The following is a 19,341-nucleotide window of genomic DNA, read 5'->3' on the forward strand; positions in this document are numbered from 1 at the left end:
TAGACAGAATTTCTGCCTTCAAGAAACAAATGGCAAAGCGACAAACCAACAACTATAAGTGTTTGATATGTGTAATAATAAATACGAGAACATGGTTCTTCCTCACATCCACTTATCTTTTACTTTATCCAGAAACTGGCTGTCAGTCTTGGCAGGAATCACCTCAAATTCCCATCCTCTTACATTCCAACTTATCTTGACCTCCTTCACTACACTGATGGAAAAGGAAGTGTTCCTCCTTTTTCCGAGACCAATCCTACCACCTGTGCTCGCAGATACACCACTTTTCACCCCTTGTGGGGTCTTGCTCTGGAGGTTGTCCACACTCCTGTACCATGTTAACCAAACTTCCTGGTGGGGGGGTCTACATTCACTGGGGCAGTTTACTTCCTTCTGATTCACTTCTCAACCCTCAAAGGTTCTGCCTTAAGCACTTCACTAACACTGCTCCGGTAAAGGTCCCCAGAGATCTCTATATTGCCAAATCCAGGGACCACATTTCCCCCTTTATTTACCGGACATTGCCAAAGCAAGTGAACCTGCTGACCACAGCCACATTCCCCAAATAACTGATTGTCTTGACTTCCGTGACACTACTCTCTTTGCTTGTTCTCTTCCTGCTTTTCAGACACTAGAGTAGTTACCCGAGTGTGGCCCAGGGACCAGTAGCGGTCTCTGAGACCTTACAGGCGATCCATCGGGAAAACTATTTTCATAATACCAAGAAGATAGGATCTTTTTCACTCTCATTCTCTTATGAGCGTACCGGGGAATTTCCCAGATGCTAGATGATGTGTGATACAGCATCAGGCTAGGGGGAAAAATATAAGAAGCCAGCCATCTTCTATTAAGCCAAATATTAAAAAGATTTGCAAAAACCTCAATGTCACTCTTGCCACTGATTATTTTGCGGGAAGAAAAATGGTTATTCTTCATAAAAATGTTATCTATGTTAATATCTAATGTGTTTATTAAGTCATTTAAAAATAGGTGTTTTAAAATGTTTTAATTTCTAACATAACATTGATAATTATGGCCCACGTAAACAAAAGCTTTTTGGGGTCTTCAGTAACATTTAAGAATGTAAAAGGATCCTGAGACCAATAAGTTTGAGGGCCACATTCTTAGACTGTGTCTTCTTGGCTCCCTTTAGTGGTTGTTCTTTGGCCAATCCCTTAAATTTTGATGTTTTTTAGAACAGCATCCTTAGGCCACTAATTTTCTCACCATAAACCAGGATTTCTCAACCTTTGCACATTTGACATCTTGGGCCCGATGAGTCTTTGTTATGGTGACTATCCTGTGCTTAGCAGCATCCCTGGCCTCTAACTACTAGATCCCAGTAGCATCCTCCCACCCAAGTTGTGACAACCAAAAATGTCTCCAGACAGTGTCAAATAAAACTGCCCCTGCTTGAGAACAACTGCCCTAAATACTCCTCCTGGAAATTTCACCTAACATCAAGATTTTAATTCCACTTATTGAGTGCCAACTCTGTGGTAGGCACAAGTCTAAGCACTTGACATATATTAACTCATTTAAACCTTACCATTCTATGAGATAAACCATTTTACAGATGAAGAAATTGCAAAACAGAGATATCAAGTGACTTACCCAGGGTCACAAAGCGAGTGAGTGGTGATGACAACTCCAGCCCTGACTGCTTCCCTGAACTGTAGACTCTTCTGAATAACTGTCCCTGCTGGGCATCCCAGACGACATTCACTCAAGATGTCCCAAAAACGATCTCAAGTCTTCTCTCCACAAGACCAGTTATTTCTGCATTTCTTAAATCAGTAAATGGCACAACTTTTACACTTAACCTTTCTGTGCCTCAGCTTAATTAGTAACATGGATGTCATTCTACACTCTGCTTGGATGCTCCCTTATTCGTGAATCCAATCATTCAGAGTTCTAACAATTTTACCTTCTAATTATTTACCAAATATGTCTTTCTTTTCTATCTTTCACTATTCCTACCTTCAACAGTGCCCCAATCTCTCCTAAGCACTGTTGTCATCAACTCCCATTTGGTGTCCTTGTCTATAGTACTGAAAATTATCTTCTGCATTGCTGCCAGAGTGATCTACCTAAAATGCAAATCTAGCCACGTCACTTTGAGCTAAAGCTCTTTACTGAATATGTGGCCCTTTCCAACCTCAGTCTTGTCTTCCCACCATGCAATCACACTTAACTCTCCAGAAATTAAACAATCTTCTACTGCTTGTTGTTAATGGAGCACACTACACTGCTTCATTCCTTTGATCCAGTGCCATCTTCTGGGAAATGTCCTTGATTCTACACCCAGTGCATACCTGTCACAGCACTTTACAGTGAAAATGATTTCTATGACAGTGTTCCCCAGAGGTCTGTAAAAAAGCCATTGATGGTAGGTGCCTTGCTGAGCCCAAGGCTCTCATCTTTCTATCTCCATGGTCTGGCATGGCACTGGGCAAAGAAGTCTTCAGATAAGTGTTTTGGAAGCACCGAAGTAAAAGCACACTTAGGAAGAGGACCTCTTTGGATGGGGCTGGGGGCTGTGGACAGGAGAATCAGCAAAACCTTTGTCCTGAGAAGGTCATTGTTGAGCTGAATCTCAAAGGAAGAGGAAGAAATCAAGACAAAGTTATTAAAGGGCATGACAGAGAGAGAGAGCAGTACAAAGGGCAAGGGGTTGTCTTTGAAATCTGCAAGACATAGCCTTAATACAGAAGAATATATTTTATAACAAGTAATTTTATTATCGCAGGAGATGATACGAGTGGGAATCTCAGGTTTCAGGTCCACGATTTCAGCAAACGGTGTAAAACGATTACCAGATTCCTCTGGATAATATATTTACATGTGGATAATAAATTTAGCTCAAAAGCATTACTCAAAGGATAATTTGAACAATCATTTTCTACATGCGTATTACCTTATAGTGGCTCATATAGAAACTCATTTCCAATTCCCTGCCTACTAGCTACAGCTTTGAATGATTTTCCTGCAGTTACCCCTGTTGACTTGGCATTTATTCACTTGGTAAAAACAGCCTTATATGTGGATTTCATCATCTGGCTCATAAATCATTTCCAAATGGAATTTTAGAAATGGAAAGGTTCTTAGAGCTGACCTGGTCCAACAGGTTAATTTTACAAACAAGGAAATTGAAACACAGGTTGAGTGACTTGTCCAGGGTTATATTATTCTGAGGGCTCCTACTCCACTTTTCTACAACGTGCTCTCATGTCCACCCTAACCGTGCCGCTGTGTCTCCAGTGTGTGACCCACAGCTGATTCTCAGTTCTTGTTTCTTCTCAGTAAATTTAAAAGACAAAATATCTTCCTCCAGACTGTGGCGAAAATTATTTCTTTCCACTTATTCACTTGCAAATTTTGTGGGTTCCTTCAACAGATGGGGTTGAGTTCTTGGTGCCAAGTACTTGGTTAATTTTTCATTAAAAATTCCACCGGTATCTCTGCTGTTCACAAACTTTACTTTCAAAAGCCAAAGTCATTAAGCAAAAGCATGCTCTTCCATGAAATGTTTCTTTTAAGCACATGACTGGGTGGATATGACCTCATTGGTATGACCTAGATTGTCATTCTCTTGAATTGAGAAGAGTATTTTTTCTAGACAAGAATCTAAAAATTAGACAGTCACTGCTTGAGAGGTTTAGTGTTCTAGGGGATAACCAAGGTTGTATTGGGTCTACTCATGAGGGGGCCTGCCAGCTAGCTCATAGACCTACTGGGAGGGAGGGGCCTATCTAACTAGCACTGTTCCAGGGGTAGGCTCTGCTCCCAGGACACCCAATCCATAGGCTGGCCAGTGACCAAAAGTGAGACCTGCTGTGAAGGGATGAGCTGCTCTTATCGGATTCTTGCTTTGGGAATATAGCTCAAACTCAGAGAGAATCAGGTAGTTAGCAGAAAACACCACATCTGGAAAAAACGCAGAGAAAATCCATAAAATACATACACTAACGATGGGTCGAAAGTCATAAGGAAGCAAAAAAGAAAACAGAGGCTCTAAGGTAGACAAAACATAAAGAGTCAAGAACATGAATACCGGATTTAAGAGCAAATGTGAGAACTGGGCAGGCATGGAAAAAGATGTGTGCTACATTAAGGATGTAAGAGTTTAGACTCTCACTCTCCTGCTGCTAAGATCCTTGACGCTGTATCCCACTTTGAGGAGGCCCAGAGAACGTTTCAGCTCCTGGAAGCTGGTGAGACCTTTTTTCCTTTACCGCTACTTGTGCCTCCTTACAAACCCCGTTCTCCCCCGCCCCTTCCGGAGCCAATGCCCTAAGCAGAACTGACTGGATTCTTGCAACCAAACAAGCTAATGAAGACACCCAGGAAATGGAAGGAGGGATAGAAGCGAGCCTGCAGCTTTGGACATGTGCTGCCGCCCGGTCACATCCAGTCCCCCCTGCCAGTTCTTTGGGAAGTTCTAGATGTGCAACAACCCGGTCCTAACCTGAGCGCCCGCAGCGTCCACGTCTGTCCTATCACCAAGCATGCGCCCAGAGCAGGGACCCCGGGATCCCACTCGGCGGAAAACGTCACGAGGTCTGAACGTCTCCTCTGATACAACCAAGGGCAAGCCCCCTGCCCTTCCCCCGAGGCTTCAGGGGGCCACACATGTCGGCAAGGGCACCCTTTTTGGGGCGAAGCCTCCCGGGCACCGTTCCAGGACAGGGGCTCCCTGCACCCAGGGCGCCCCCGACCTCCTGGCCCCGCCGCCCGCCGGGTCACCTGTAATTGTAGGCGCTGAAGTGCTTGCTCTCTCTCAGCATCGCCCGGTACAGGTCTAACACTTGTGCGCGGCTGGAGGCTGCCATTTTGGAAAGAAAAAAAAGTAAATGGGTCCTCTTCGCGGAGGTCCCGAATTTAACCCAACCCACCAAACTTCAGTCTCTGCGAAAGCGGCGATGGAGAGCAGCGCCGCGGGCTCGCTCTTGCGGGAGGCAGAGCCTCGGCATAGGAGAGCAGCGGCGCGGCGCGCGACTCGGAGGCGTGCGCAGGCGGGCCCCGGGCAGCTAAGGGGGAGGTGTTTCCGCTCGCCGCCCCGCCCCCCCGGGAGGCTCCGGCGCGGAGCGGCCAGCGGAGCGGCGGAGGGGCGGAGCCGCAGGGGCCCCCGAGGGGAAAGGGCTGGGCTCCGGGGTTGGCGGCGCCTCGGCACTGAGCCGCCCTCCTTGTACAGCCCGTCAGGGGCAGTCTTGGTGAACTGCCCGCGTGCCGGCGGGGACAGCGAGATTCAGAGGCAAGCGCCAGGTCGCGCCTCGCGAGGCCCGAGGCCGCGTTGCCCGGGTTACCGAGCGCGCGCCTGGCCGCCGCCCCGCCCCCCGGCGAGGCCGCCCTCGGCGCTGCCTGAGAGGCGCGCGGGGTCTCGGGGGTGCCTTCGCCCCGGCCGCGCTCGTTCGGTGGCTCGGCGCGGGGGGCACTGGGGTGCGGGGGCGCGGAGGTGACGGGGCAGGGCCTCTGTGGCGCTCCGGCTCCGCTCAGGGCGACCGGCTGAGGGGCCTCGGGGGCAAGGCCCGCTCTCCTGTCAAAATGGCAGCGCCCAGCGTGCTCTGAGGGGAGCTGAGGCGGGGGTCGCTTCCTGGGAGAGGAGGCGAGCCTGCTGCGCTTCCGAGTTGAAGCTGCCGCCAGGGTGGGTATCTGGGCGAGCGGCGGGTGAGTGCGGGCCCGCTGCAGCGTGGCTCGAGCGGGCGGGTGGCGCGGGGCGGCCCCGGTCGGGGGGCATCGGGTCTGCTCGGAGCTCCCCGTGGAGTGCAGCGGCCAGCCGAGTCTTGTCTTCTAATAAATACGCGCAAAAGGCAGGGGCCCCGGGCCGCGGGCGTGGGGCGTTACCTGGGGAAACGTCAGGGATTTAAGGGCTGCTGGGGTCAGTTCAGACGCCAGGCAAGCGGCAGGGCAGGACTTCTCTGGGAGCTTTCGTGGCTGACCTTTCTCCCGTGGCCTTGCTCGGAAGACTTCGAGTTTTCTCAGTCGCCGCCTTACAGTGGCGGACAGAGTTGTCGTTGAGGTCCCTGTGGTGGGACCGGGCGCAGGGAAGGAAGCCAGAGCTGGTTCTGGTTACTGTGTGTGCGGAGCACTTGCCCTGGTTTTGGAATATCGACGTTACGAAGAGCCACAACTCTCTTGCCTCAGACACAGCGAGGAGTAACTTTATACGTAACAAACAAGTTTGCGCTGACGTCCATCTTTCTCTAACTACGGAGTTATGGTTCTCTTTCATCTCTCTAAGTTTATCTGATGTTGCAATGACACTTGCTTTGTAGCAGAGCAACCTCGATTTTCAGGAACTTTAAGTTCAGGACACACTTCTCTGACCTTCCTACACTTTAGTGTACTTGCAACGTGGTGTCTTTGCATCCATACTTATTAGTTATATTGCAATCGCATTGTTAAAAAGATATATAAGAGAAAATACTTTCATTAAAATCTTTTTAAGCTCCCTGTCTGATTTTTTTAAGGTCTGATACATCTAAGAGTCTCAAAATAAGATTTTTTACAGGGTAGCAGAACCTCTGCTACTCTGGCAGGTTGATCAGGCCATCAGGCAAGTCTTGCGTCAGGCTTATTGAAAGGGCTTTTAATATTTTGAGTTCATCCTTTGGTATTTCTTAAAGGATTAAAAACTGAGGGAATTGCACATTATTATAGGATAAGATCCAGAGCCGTTTTCCCTTAATATCATAGACTGTTGAGGGCTGATGATGTGAAATGGTTCTGTGGCACCTGGGAAAACTGCAGTGTTAATGCAACTTAAAAATAGAGAAAGTATCAAAGTTAGAAGAAAAAATATTTTGGCTTGCTTAAAAATAATGGGGATTACAGGGTCCAGCCCAGTGGCTCACAGGTTAAGTGCGCAGTCCGCTTTGGTGGCCCTGGGGTCTGCTGGTTGGTATCCCAGGTGCGCACCTACACAGGGCTTGTCAAGCCGTGCTGTGGCAGGCATCCCACATATAAAGTAGAGGAAGATGAGCAGGGATGTTCACTCAGGGCCAGTCTTCCTCAGCAAAAAGAGGAGGATTGGTGGCAGATGTTAGCTCAGGGCTAATCTTCCTCAAAAAAGAAAAAAAAAATAATGGAGCTTACATTATTCTGTTTTGCTTTCATCTAGAAGGTGAAATTGTAATAATCATTACTGTATACAATCATTTTTGCCTAATTTCAATGTACTCTGTAGTGTATACAATTAGTGTATCTAGATGACTTTAACTTTGTTGTAATCATATAAAGCTTTCCAAATAAATATATAAATTTCAGTTTGTTTGGGTAGCCTAGTTATCTGTTAGTACAAGAAGTAGTTGAGATTAGCAAGGTGATAGCTTCCCAGTTGATTTTAAGCTTTCACAAAAATACTTTTATTTGAATTACTGAATTTTGTTTGAAACAGTTTGTTTGAAACCAGTATATTGGATATCGTTGCCTTGGAAGATTAATAAAAAAATAGCCACATTTCAAAGATAAGTCTCTATTTTTGTATAGCTTCATTGCAGAGATGACTATTTTCAATAATTGTTCTATTTGTGATTGAAAGGGCTAGAAGCTGAGATGGACCCTACTCATATGTTGTGTCCTTAATGTGCATTCTATTCTGGGCTGAGCATTTTCTTAGGTTTAATATTCACCTGTCTGTAGTTAGGAAATACCAATAATTCTTTAACTACCCATGTAAAATCATGTATTACTTTGTATTAAAATTAGGACTGCTAATGAGTACTTAATGCTTTTCGAAGAGCAATTTCTCCAACCATAATAAGCAATATAACAACAATTTACAGATGTTTTCCCAGAGTTTATAGTTTAAATACAATTTGTATGTAGTTTAAAACATGGGCTGGAAAGTACAAAGTGTGGGAAAGGAATCACTGGTGACCCGCTATGGGGTCTCAGAGCATGAAGAGGTCACGTCCATAGCTGGTGCCTGGGCCCGACCTCAGACCAACAAAGTCCATGTGGCTGGGGCCCAAGCTGCAGGGAATTGTTTTTTTAATTCTCCAGGTGATTGGATGCAGCCAGGACAGAAAAACATTGATCTGTGGGAATTAGGGAGCTTTATGGAGGAGGTAATGTTTGTGTTGGATTTGAGAGGATTTAGGTTTGAGCTGGGCGTGAGGAATCACAAGGTTTGGATGTGTGGGTGTGGTAAGATGCCTGCTGTGGGCGGAAGGTTTATCCTTGGAAAGGGTAGAGGAGAGTGAGCCTGAGAGAGGTCTAGGGAAAAATAATCGTGGCCAAGAGAACACCTTGGGAGGGCCTTGTGTAGAGCAGCAGAGTACATGAGGGCCAGTACAGTAGATGCGGCTGGAAAGGTAATCAGAGCAGCTCTCTTAGGTGGTAGATGTGAGTTGAGGCCTTATATATCTCAGTTAATCCTTTGGAGACCAGATGGGAAAGCTGTCTCCATTTAAGGAAAGGGAAGCGAGAGTCAGGCTGTTGAGGCGGTGGGAGTGGGCATGGCCCAGGTTGATCTGTCTGGCTGCAGCACTACACTGCTTCACAGAAGGTCCTCAGTGCCAGCTTCAGGCACTGGACGTTTCATACTTGGATAATGTGGGTACATTTTAGTCATATTTGAATTTTAACTTAGTTGGATTCTCACTTATTCGTAAAGCTAACTGGTTTGTATAGGAAATATTACAAATATTCAGAGACTCTCAAATGTTGATTTTTCTACTAGCTTTTTAATCTTTTAAGATAAATTTACGTTTTTTTCTATTAACATCTCTTTGAAAATACTTAGTGGTTTTTTAAGGTTGTCTATTCATGTGCTCGTGTGAGAGACATTACCTCTTGGGGGATTTTTTGAGACTCACATTTCTGTAGAAGCTCTCTTCAGATATATTGAAGAAACTTTGTTCTCTGAGAAATTTAGAAAGCAACTAGATATTCTAGCTTCACTGATTGGAGGCCAAGGGTTCCCTTCTTTGTGGGCAGCACCAAGAAAACTGACAATTGATTTTGTGTAAGGTGTATTAAATGTACTTACTTCTAGAGGGTCTTTTTTTCTTTTTTAAGCAAATTAATTCTTTGCCTTCTAAAGGAAAGAAACCATCTTTTCCTACTACATATCCCTACCAACACGAGAATTCCTTTACAATGTGATTAATGGCAATGTTCAGTTACAGATCACCTTCATTCTTCTTTTTATTACTAGTTTTGAGGGATAACTTTTAGGAATAATGTTTTCGTGTTGTCTGGATGTTTTAGAATGATTTGTTAATCAAAGTAGCTACATGTGATGATAATGATAGCTATTGTTCATTTAGAGTTTATTTTTTCTTCCAGGAGCTTTGCTGAGCACTTTACAAACATCCCATTTCAGTAATTCTTCTAAAGACAAATTTGGAGTTCTGATTGACTTCTTTGAGTGAGAAGTAATAGCTGCATCTCTTCTTTGTCCAAATCAGTTGGTTATTTACAAAAACACTTAGGATTTGCATTGTTCACTCTTGGTTTGGAAGAAAGCAGTCTGTGTTTTGGTAATCACTGGCGAAATACTAGGTCACTGTCTTAAGATATGCAATACTGAGTTCTATGAAGTTAACTCATCTCTTGGGAGGACTATATATCTTTGACACTTAGTCTCTTTGGGCTGCTATAACAAAATACCATAAACTGGGTAGCTATGAACAACAGAAATTTATTTCTCACAGTTCTGGAGGCTGGGAAGTTCAACATCAGGGTGCCCGCAGATTCAGTGTCTGGTGAGAGCTTCCTGGTTCATAGACAACCACCTTTTTGCCGTGTCCTTGCCTGGTGGAAGGGGCGTGGGATCTCTCCAGGGCCTCTTTTATTTTATTTATTTATTAATTTTTTTAAAGATTTTATTTTTTCCTTTTTCTCCCCAAAGCCCCACGGTACATAGTTGTATATTCTTCGTTGTGGGTCCTTCTAGTTGTGGTATGTGGGACGCTGCCTCAGCGTGGTTTGATGAGCAGTGCCATGTCCACGCCCAGGATTCGAACCAATGAAACACTGGGCCGCCTGTAGCGGAGTGCGCGAACTTAACCACTTGGACATGGAGCCAGCCCCCTCCGGGGCCTCTTTTATAACAGGACTGATTCCATTTCTCAGGGGCCCTAATGATCTAATCTCCTCCCAAAGTCCCTGCCTTCTCATACCATCACCCTTAGGATTTTAACATGAATTTTTGGGGACGTAAACATTCAGTGCATTGCAATACTTTACTGGAGAATGTTATTAGCAATAGAAGCTGTACAGAGAATTCACGATTTCTTTGCCATTATAGTGAATATTTTTATATCATTTAATATTTTGTAACTCTTTAAACTAAAAACTTATTTGCTGAGCACAATTGAAGCGATTCAGCTTGGCAAACCTGTTTCCTGTATGTGTAATTGTGAATTTGAGTTAACTAATAATATTTAAGAGTAATAAAAGCCTAGCTTGTGTGAAATGGATTATACTAATATTGGCAGATTAGGTAATACAGAGTTAGCTTCAGTTAATGAGGATACGTTTCTTGGTAGAATTATCTTTATAACAGTTCCTAGAATTCTAGAGTGCAGGGGAAAGTGAAAATAGAGAAGTCATAAATAGAAGAAAGCTTATCAGGCAGCATCCTTTCTTGCCTCCTTCTTGACACTTCGAGGTACAGACATTGTTATGGTTCAAATCTTTGAGCACTTTGAAACGGGTATGTGTGCCTGAGCGTTAATGTTGGGAATCCCGTTCCCACCTTGGCTTCCAGCTGCAGTGAGGGCGCCCCTAGCGTCCTGAGACCGGCCGGGTATGATGGTAGTCACCATACAGCTTTCATCTGTAGAGCCCCAGTCTTCAAAGAATCGCTGTATGCACCACTTTTTAAGCCCCTGAGTAAATTTTCCCAGATTAATACGTTTCAGGACGTAAGCTCAGTTTTACCAGAACTGCCCAAGCTGAGTCAAGATGGCCCTCTGTTGAGGACCTTGTAGAGGAGAGTCCATGGATGCCGAGTTACAGTGTTTCCTGAAAATCGTTTTCTGTGGTCTTGAAAGCTATTTGAAAATAAAATGTTCAATATAGTACCAGTCCTCAGGTAGATTTATACGAATTAATGTTACCAAACTATAGACAGTAATTTATATGCCACCATCCCTACCCCCCCAAGTCCCCCCAATTCCGACCCCACTCCCCCCCCCCAAACCTGCAACACTTTTAGGATAAAGTCTAAACTGCCCAAATAGCCTATAAGATGCTGGGAAGTGTGGCCCCTACCTACTTCTCCATCCCCATATCCTACCGTATTCTTTTTCACTTGCTGTTTTTTAGTTCTTTAGCGTTTACCTCTTTCCCATCTACCCTCGGGGCCTTTGCAAATACTGATTTAGCTGCCTGAATGTTCTCCCCTCCTTTCCCAGTTCTTCAGATCTCAGTTTAAGAGATCCTTACTCAAAGGTACGTTCTCAGTCTTGAGCAGATCTTCCTCTTTTAATCCCTCTTAGTACTGTGAACTGCTTTTTAGCTGAGAGTGACAGCAGTTGAAAGCAAAAGGAAACCAAGTGGTATTGATTTAAACCAACATACTGGCTTTATTGTCTCATGTATCGTGAAAGTTCAGAAGTCAGATGGGCTTTAGGGTTGGTTTATTTGAGTGGTGTTTGCCAAGGACCTAGTTTTATCCTTTTCTCCACTCTGTCTTCTACAGTATCAACTTCATCCTCAGGCTGGCATCCTCTCTTGGTTGTGGAAGGCCACCAGTAATTCTGGGGTACTTGTTTCCAGAATGTCAGAAGAGCAAGAGAGCCTCTGCACCAGGAGTGCTCAACTGTCCTCTTCGTTCACCTTGTTGACCCTAATTGAGTTGTGTGCTCATCCATCTTTGAACCAATAACTGTGGCCAGGGCGTAGAATTACGAATAGTTTAGGCTTGAGCCACCTGCCTGACCTCTAGAGGTGAGAGTGGGGACAGATGCCCCCAAAGTATACAAGCTGTGAAAGTCAAGGGATGGGTATGTAGGCATGGGGTACACACGGTGAGATTGAGGTAGTTACTAAGAGAAGGGGGGATTATTTTTTGTAAAAGACAAAGTTCACTACAGCAGTCTTGCCAGAGTTACGCATTTCTTTGATTATTTGATTAATAGTTTTCTCTGATATAGGCCATATATTCCATGAGGACAGGGACCATATCTGTTTTTGATTATGATTGTTTACCCAACACTTTGCATATACTGAATGATCGATAAATGTCAATGGTTGAATGAGTGAATATCACATAAGCTCTAAAAAAACTCACCTGTAAAAATTATTGGGTGACTGGTAGATAGTGTGTGTTAGTTGGCTACACAGCAACTATATACTTCTTCCTGGCCAACAGAAAACTCTGATTTTGTTTGGGTGGCCATGTGCCTAGTTCCTGGAAATGAATGATAGTGGTATGAAGCAGTCATGCTCATTCCATTCCCTTTTTCCCAGATGCTTGGTTTTCCAACCTTTCTTATAGCCAGGGGTAGCTACTAGACAGAGATCTGGTTAATTAGACAAGGAGAAGCCGCCTGGAAGTTTTCTGGAATAGATTTTGCTTTCTGTTAAAAGTTAGGTAGTACAGAGGAGGGCTTGTTTATGCCCTCTCTTCTTTCAGTTTGGGATGCTAGTATGAGGACTAATGCTTGAAGCTCAACAACCATCTTGTAACCGTGGGGAGAAAAGCCTGAGGGAAAGGACAAGCGAATACAGAGCTTCCAACCCAGTGCCATGACTTTTCTGAGCTGCCTAATGAACCCTGGAACTGGATACCACCAGACTTGTTGATATACAAGAAATGTCTTTCTTTCTTAACCCATGATTATTTGGGCTTTCTTGCAGCTCAACACATCTTGATATAGTGCTGAAAATAGAGTGTCATTGCTTCAGTCTTGCCAAAAGTCTTTATTTGGAATTTACTACACTTGTTAGTTTAAGGTCGTTTCTCTTTGCTACTTGTGAAGCTTTGGGACATTTTCATTATAGAAGTCTGTTATGTGTACACACAGGCTAGACTTTTTTCCACTTCAGGACTTTTGTACATGAGCGTCCCTCTCTGGAATAATCAGTCTTCTCCCATACTCTTCATTTGATTAGTAACTACTCAGCTTCAATGTCCCATCTTCAACAAGGTCTTCTCTGGCCACAGTGTAAATTACACCTTCTTTATTTTATTCTTTCTTATAGCATCTTATTCTTTATCTTAGCTTTTTATAATTGATGAATTAACATTATAAAATTATATACCTGCATAATTATAACTTATTGGTTTAATGTTGATTTCTCCCACCAGAAGTCAATGCCATGAGTGCAGGGCCCATGTCTGTTTTGTCCATCACTGTAAGTGTAGTGCCTAGTAGGTGCTCAGTAAACATTTGTTGGATGACTGAGTGAAAGAGAATAAGACTGAAATCCTTGGATTTCTGGATCTTCCATCTTGCTGTCCCATCACCGTCACCAATTTAAGGCAACCTGAGATGTTCAGCCACAGCACAGAATCTTTCATTTGTTCAGATACATCGTTCCCTGTTGGCCAGAGTTTAGGTTTAGATTTTATAACGGGAGTAGTACTCACTTAGCATACTAACTGAGAGAGCGTCTTGTCAGTTTTTTTTAGAAGAGTGATACATATTTTGGACACTTTTTCTCTTGTGTTATGATTTATTCTCCCAGAATTTTGCATTATCTTAAAATAGGTCTTATTGGCGCTGTTTTTCTAGTTTAATGTGAAGAGTCTGCTAGTGAACATTTTTATTTTATATTTTGGATAACCCTGGAAGCGTAGAAATGGAGTCTCATTTTAGCAGGTTATTGTGCTTGGTTACTAGGCATATTATTTAAAATTGCATTTGGAATCCCTGTATTTTCTTTCTAAAAGAGTAGTCTCAGGAGAGGCCATATCAATTGTTATTATTTTTTTTCTAAGATTGGCACCTGAGCTAACAACTGTTGCCAATCTTTTTTTTTTCTGCTTTTTCTCCCCAGATGCCCCCAGTACATAGTTGTATATTTTAGTTGTGGGTCCTTCTAGTTGTGGCATGTGGGACACCGTCTCAATGTGGCCTGACGAGTGGTACCATGGCCACGCCCAGGATCCGAACCAGCCAAACCCTGGGCCGCTGAAGCCGAGCACGCGAACTTAACCACTCGGCCATGGGGCTGGCCCCCATATGAGTTATTGACACAAGTTATTGACTTACAATGAAGATGCTTTTAAATAAAGCTTTTTAGTTTCAGCAGGCTATAATCCTAAATTGTTGGTAATAGTTTTACTGTTTCTAGGGAGATTTATTGTGCATTTTTGAAATGATTCTAAATGCTGTATGTATGTGATAGTAAGGGAGAAAACTTGACTAGGATTTGGTTGATTTGGTTACATTTCACAGCTCTCTCATAGCTTTTCCATATCATTTTAAGTAAGTCACTTAATATTTAAGTGATCATATAATTTATTTCCTAAATCAGGATACTTGTGAGATCAGTGAAAATGAGTGCTATTCAGTAGTGATGCTGGGGCAACAGGCATAAATCTAAACTGTCTTGGGGAAACCGAGATGTATGGTCACCTTATTTGGTACAATAGTCTGTGATGATGATGTTACTCTGTTTACCCCTGGGTCTGAGGACTTTCCAAAATTAGAGATGCCTTCTCTGTTGTGACAAGGCCTTAGATTGTTTTGTTTGCAAAGAGATATAAATTGCAAGAACCACTATTCTGAGGCTCATCAAAGGCTTCACTTCCCTTTTATTCCCTACAGGATCCCTGTGACCTTGCTGCCCTCTGCCCAGAGATGGGATTGTCCAATTGTCTGGATTCCCAATCTGTTGTGGCTCCATTGGCACTAGGAGATTGGGGGTGGAGTGGTACAAGAAAAGGATTTTCTATGCTTTGAGGTTGAATCTCTGTGTGTGACTAGTTGGCCGTGCTAAGGTATGAGAGGAAGGGAAGTGTTCTGCTGCTCTTGTTTCACCTAATACAGAAACTGTGGGGGTGTGGTGATATCTTATCACAACCATATTTTGTATTGTTAGGGCTTCTAAAAGAAAGCTTCTGCATATTAATAGGAACATAGAAAAAGGTGTCAGACATTTCAGAGCATTTGCAGGCTTTTTGGGTTGTTTTCCATGTTGCAGGTCTGCAGCCTGTTCTTTGGAAGGGGTCTGGGTTAAGACAGTCATAGTCTGTTAACTCAGTCTGCCCCCATGAGAAGGAAAAATGATCGCATGTCAGTGTTTGTGGTCCTGAGCCTCATGTAACCGATTTTCCCGAGGGTCACAGACAATCCTTAGAGTCCTCTTCTTTTCCAAACATTTTCTAATCCATTGCCAGACACTGCAAAAGACATCTGACATACACCCTCTTGCTTGGTTCTCATATTAACTGAATGAAGTAGATATTGTTACTCAACTTTTACCAGAAACAAAACAGAAACCCTGAGGCTTAGAGAACTTAAATAAGTGGACCCAGTTCACATGGCAGATTTGATATTTGAACTGAGGACTGTTTGTTTCCAAAATGTTTGTATTTTCCAGGCTATATCATGCCATATTTGATTTGGTGGTATGAAGCATGAAAGCATCCTTGAGAAGCTAAAAAGTGATTTACATTGAAGTCTTGTTTTCTATAAGTAGTGTCCTCCTACAGTGAACCCTGTTTTACCTCTGGGTAAGCCTTCATTTTCAAACCCTAGTTGCCCAAGGTTTGCGTTATTTTGCATTCTCATTGGTTCTGTGCTTGAAAAAATTCAATTAGTGTGTAAATGCTTAAGTAAATACGATTAGAGTGAATGATCATATGCATTACTAACCAAAACATATTCACTGAGTATTTGCTACTTGGTCAGTAATCTGATAAAACTTAGGCTTTGGCATTATATTTTGCTAGATCTCTCTGAACCTTTTTTCAATTGCACTATCAGTTTTCGCCCCCCCTAGAACTGCTATACTGCAGGTTCTGCAATTTTAGCCTGAGGAATGTGAATCTTAAAAGATTCGTGGTGCTATCAGTTAGCTCAGTCAATTAGAACAGTGGTTTCCAGTCCTTGTGCTAGAAACTGTGGGAGCCACAGAAAGAAAAGGCTTATGAATTCCTGTGTTTCCGACATATGCTTGTCCTCCCATTTTTCAGTTATATGTGGGTAGTATAGTGATTGGAAAAATATTCAGTGATTAAAAGCTACTGTGACCCATTAATGCTTTTAAGTAATTTTGAATTATACAGCAGACGTTAAAAGTATATGTCTGTGATCTTGTGGAGATTGGATAGTTTTTCAAAGTTAAAATTTATTCTCCAACTAAAATAGGTTGGAGAATTCCTGGTTAGGTCATAATACTGCCAGGAATGTTTCTCCATGCTGTTACATTTCTCTCTCTTCAGTGGCTGCAGAGCACATTCTTACCCCCTGCATGAGGCAGAAGCATGTCCTCTCATCGCTCAATCATTCTCCTGGGTCAGGTCATCCTTGGCTCCTACCTCTCTTTTTAAGTACAAGCAATCAGTCAAGTCAATCTATGTCACCTTTAATCTACCTCCGATTTTGTCTATGGGCCAAACAATATTTTAATAGCAGATCGATGCTAAAATAAATTATTAGATTGTGCTTTGCATAGGATTCAATAAATATTTGCCAATTGACTTATCAATAAGTCAATGGAATATCCTACTAGTGCTGTAGTTTCATGATTTACTACTGTCCCTTGGTTTTCTTACCTCTTTCCCTCAAAATTAGATTTCATTCATGCTGCAGGATTCTTGCATTTTAAGCTAAATAACGTGAATTTTGTGGCTATGTTTTGACAGCTCTGTTCTTTTTCTCGTTCGCCCCTCTGTCGTCCCTGGTTCACAGCTCATGAGCTCCCACCTGCACTGAGGGGATTACTCTTTGCTTACTTTGTGCCAGGTGTTGCGCTAGCTGCTTTATGTGTTAACTTATTTAATACTCATAACGCTCCTATAGAATGAAGAAACAAATAAATAGTGGCCTGGCTGGGATTTGGAGTTAAACACATTTTATTGACTGGCCCTCCTACATACTCGCAATTTTAAGCATTTCTCTTACTCTACTCTTCCTACCTTTCAGTTTACCCTCTTTGCTACCACTGCCCCACAAGCCTTTTGTCTCCATCAGGACTTAGAATCCATTGGCCTTTCCCCCTTTTATTGTGCCGTATCCCTCTCATATCCTTACTTCCCTCCTTACCCACCCTAGATTTTGTGTTCACTGCTTTTTAGTATCATCCTAATTGGTCTGCTTCAGACTAGTGTAGTTCTCATTCTTAATTATTTCCCTACTCTGCTTTGTTGATATGCTTTTATTAGTAGAATTGATTTACAGTGTAAGGAAGAAACATTGGGGGCATGTGTACACCTGGCTACCCGCCATGTATTTCTGCTTGTGATTCAGTGATATTGCATATGTAACCAATATGTTGACCCCCCAGTACCTCTTTAAGATTGTGTTCAGTAGGGTAATACTCTGCCTCTAGATGAAAACTTACTTCTTCCATCACCCACTCCTCCTGCAAAGGACTCTGTGATGGGAAAGGGTGGTAGTGTGTACCTGACTTTTTTCTCTTTCTTTCCTCCTCCTTCTCCCCTGAGCTAGCTATCTACCACTTAGGCCCCTGCCAGGGTTCAGGAGTGGAGAGAGGAGAGGAGAGTATAGGGATTCTATTCTACATTAGCTGGGTCACTTAGTACTCTAGATTTGACAGTCTAATTGGGCATTTTTCTGAGTTCTTCAGAGGACCCCCCTACTGCGTCCTTCCAACTTCAGCTTCCTTAACTTAGGTGATTCTTCTTTGACTTTCTGTGCTCCCCTTCACCCCTGGCTCTTCTGAGGTCCCTTCCACAGAGGAAATGTTCATTGTTGCTGTCCTCTCACCTGCCAGGTGCTCTTGGGCAGTGCTTACAATAGCTCCGTGCTGGCTCTTTCCTCTTGTCCTCCTCTGGCCCATGAGGCATGCCCACCAGTGGTAGGTACAGTAACTTCTCTAACAGAGCCCTCTGCTCTCTCTCCACCCCGCCTCAGGTTTCTAGCATTTTCCAGTACCAGTTGGGTGCAGGTTCATGGTCTCCCTCACTGCGTGGAGTACGCATCAGCCCTCTTTCAAAGGGATCCATTGAAGTTCCTACTCCTTGAGCTAAGGAGGCAGACACCCCCTCTCCTTCCCTGGAGGGAGTGAGGCTAGAGGCTCCACCAAAGCTTTCTCTGAAGGAATCCTCATAAAATCCCTTTCCTTTCTCTGCTCTGACCTCTTTTTGTATCTTTGGGTGATTATAGTCCTAGAGTTGTGCAAATGACTTTCACTCATTTCCTTTGTAAACTGCATTTTGATATGTGGCATTTACTCAATTTTGCCTCATTTAAAACTTCAATTTAAAATCTTGACACACAGTTTTTCTAAAAATGACCCGTGCTCATTATTTAAAAATCCAAATACATTAGAAAAGTAGAGAGACAGTTAAGCCACCCAAGTCTTACAGTCTAGAAATAACTGTGGTTAATATTAGGTAATCATCATTGTAAACACTTCTCTGAACTTTTACAAAGATTGATAGAAGGATGGGTGGCTAAAAAGTCTTTTACAAAGATAGGATCATATAATATAGTATTTTTAATTTTTAAAAATATATTTAATTTTATTTAAATGTAACAGAAGAAAAAGAAATTATAGAACTGAAAGAGTTGTTGTACTTCAAAAAGTCATGAAACACTGATGTTTGGATCATTATGACTGTTTTTGACAGACTTGTTTTGATTTTAGCTGGTGTATATGGTTCCTTTGAAAGATGGAAAAAATGAGTGCATTTGCGTTGCCTTCTGTCTTTCCTCCCTGCTCCATCCTTTGATTTGTTAGCTTTTATTTTTATGTTGTCAAGATCTTTGTCTTTCTTTTCTGTTGCTGATAACTCCAGTGGTTGTTAGCTATACTCTTTTAAATGGTTTCTGTGCTTACCAACAGTTCTTTTATAATAGTTTTTCCATTTCTTGGATATTTATTTTAACCAATTTTTCTTTTGGAGGGAGGCTGGATTTTTTCAAGGGCTTATCAGTGTTAGGTCCTTGAGTTCTTGTGTGATTGAGAATATGCTTACCTTTATGCTGGAAGATACCTTGGCTAGCCTTAAAACTGTTGCCAGACTGACTTTTCTCTGTCCTTAGGTAACTTGCTTTTTCTGCCTAATAACATGGAATCTAGTTCAAGATGTCATACTCTGAACCAATCTGCTGACTTTCAAAGCCTGTATTTTTCCCTTCTATTTCTTGAGCTGGACCAACTCAATTTTTATCCTCTGTTGTCTTCTAATCTCCTTTATGATCTCTTGTATATCTTCTTCGGTGCTCCTCAAGACCACTTTATCTTTTA

The 19,341-nt window shown here is 42.9% G+C and overlaps 2 protein-coding genes across 59 annotated transcripts in view; one reads left to right on the forward strand and one right to left on the reverse strand.

Moving 5' to 3' along the window:
* LYRM4 (LYR motif containing 4) overlaps positions 1-6,294 on the reverse strand; it is a 192,593-nt gene extending 186,299 nt beyond the window's left edge. For 5 of the 10 annotated variants that reach the window (XR_011429881.1, XM_023624081.2, XM_001489627.6 and 2 more), the window contains exon 1: positions 4,747-5,084. Coding sequence is in view for 9 of the 10 variants with exons in the window: in XM_023624081.2 (XP_023479849.1) it covers positions 4,747-4,832 (86 nt within the window). In the remaining variant the exon portion in view is untranslated. Of the gene's footprint in view, positions 1-4,746; positions 5,085-5,844 lie in introns of those variants that run through there. The other 5 variants (XM_070244911.1, XM_070244912.1, XM_070244908.1 and 2 more) reach the window with 5 other exon arrangements.
* The window catches only part of FARS2 (phenylalanyl-tRNA synthetase 2, mitochondrial), a 465,546-nt gene continuing 451,323 nt past the window's right edge, over positions 5,119-19,341 (forward strand). For 27 of the 49 annotated variants that reach the window (XR_011429877.1, XR_011429876.1, XR_011429875.1 and 24 more), the window contains exon 1: positions 5,411-5,644. The gene's annotated coding sequence lies outside the window, so the exon portion shown is untranslated. Of the gene's footprint in view, positions 5,645-19,341 lie in introns of all 49 variants that reach the window. The other 22 variants (XM_070244873.1, XM_070244893.1, XM_070244875.1 and 19 more) reach the window with 13 other exon arrangements.

Source organism: Equus caballus, chromosome 20 (assembly GCF_041296265.1).
Source record: "Equus caballus isolate H_3958 breed thoroughbred chromosome 20, TB-T2T, whole genome shotgun sequence".
NCBI lineage: Eukaryota > Metazoa > Chordata > Mammalia > Perissodactyla > Equidae > Equus > Equus caballus.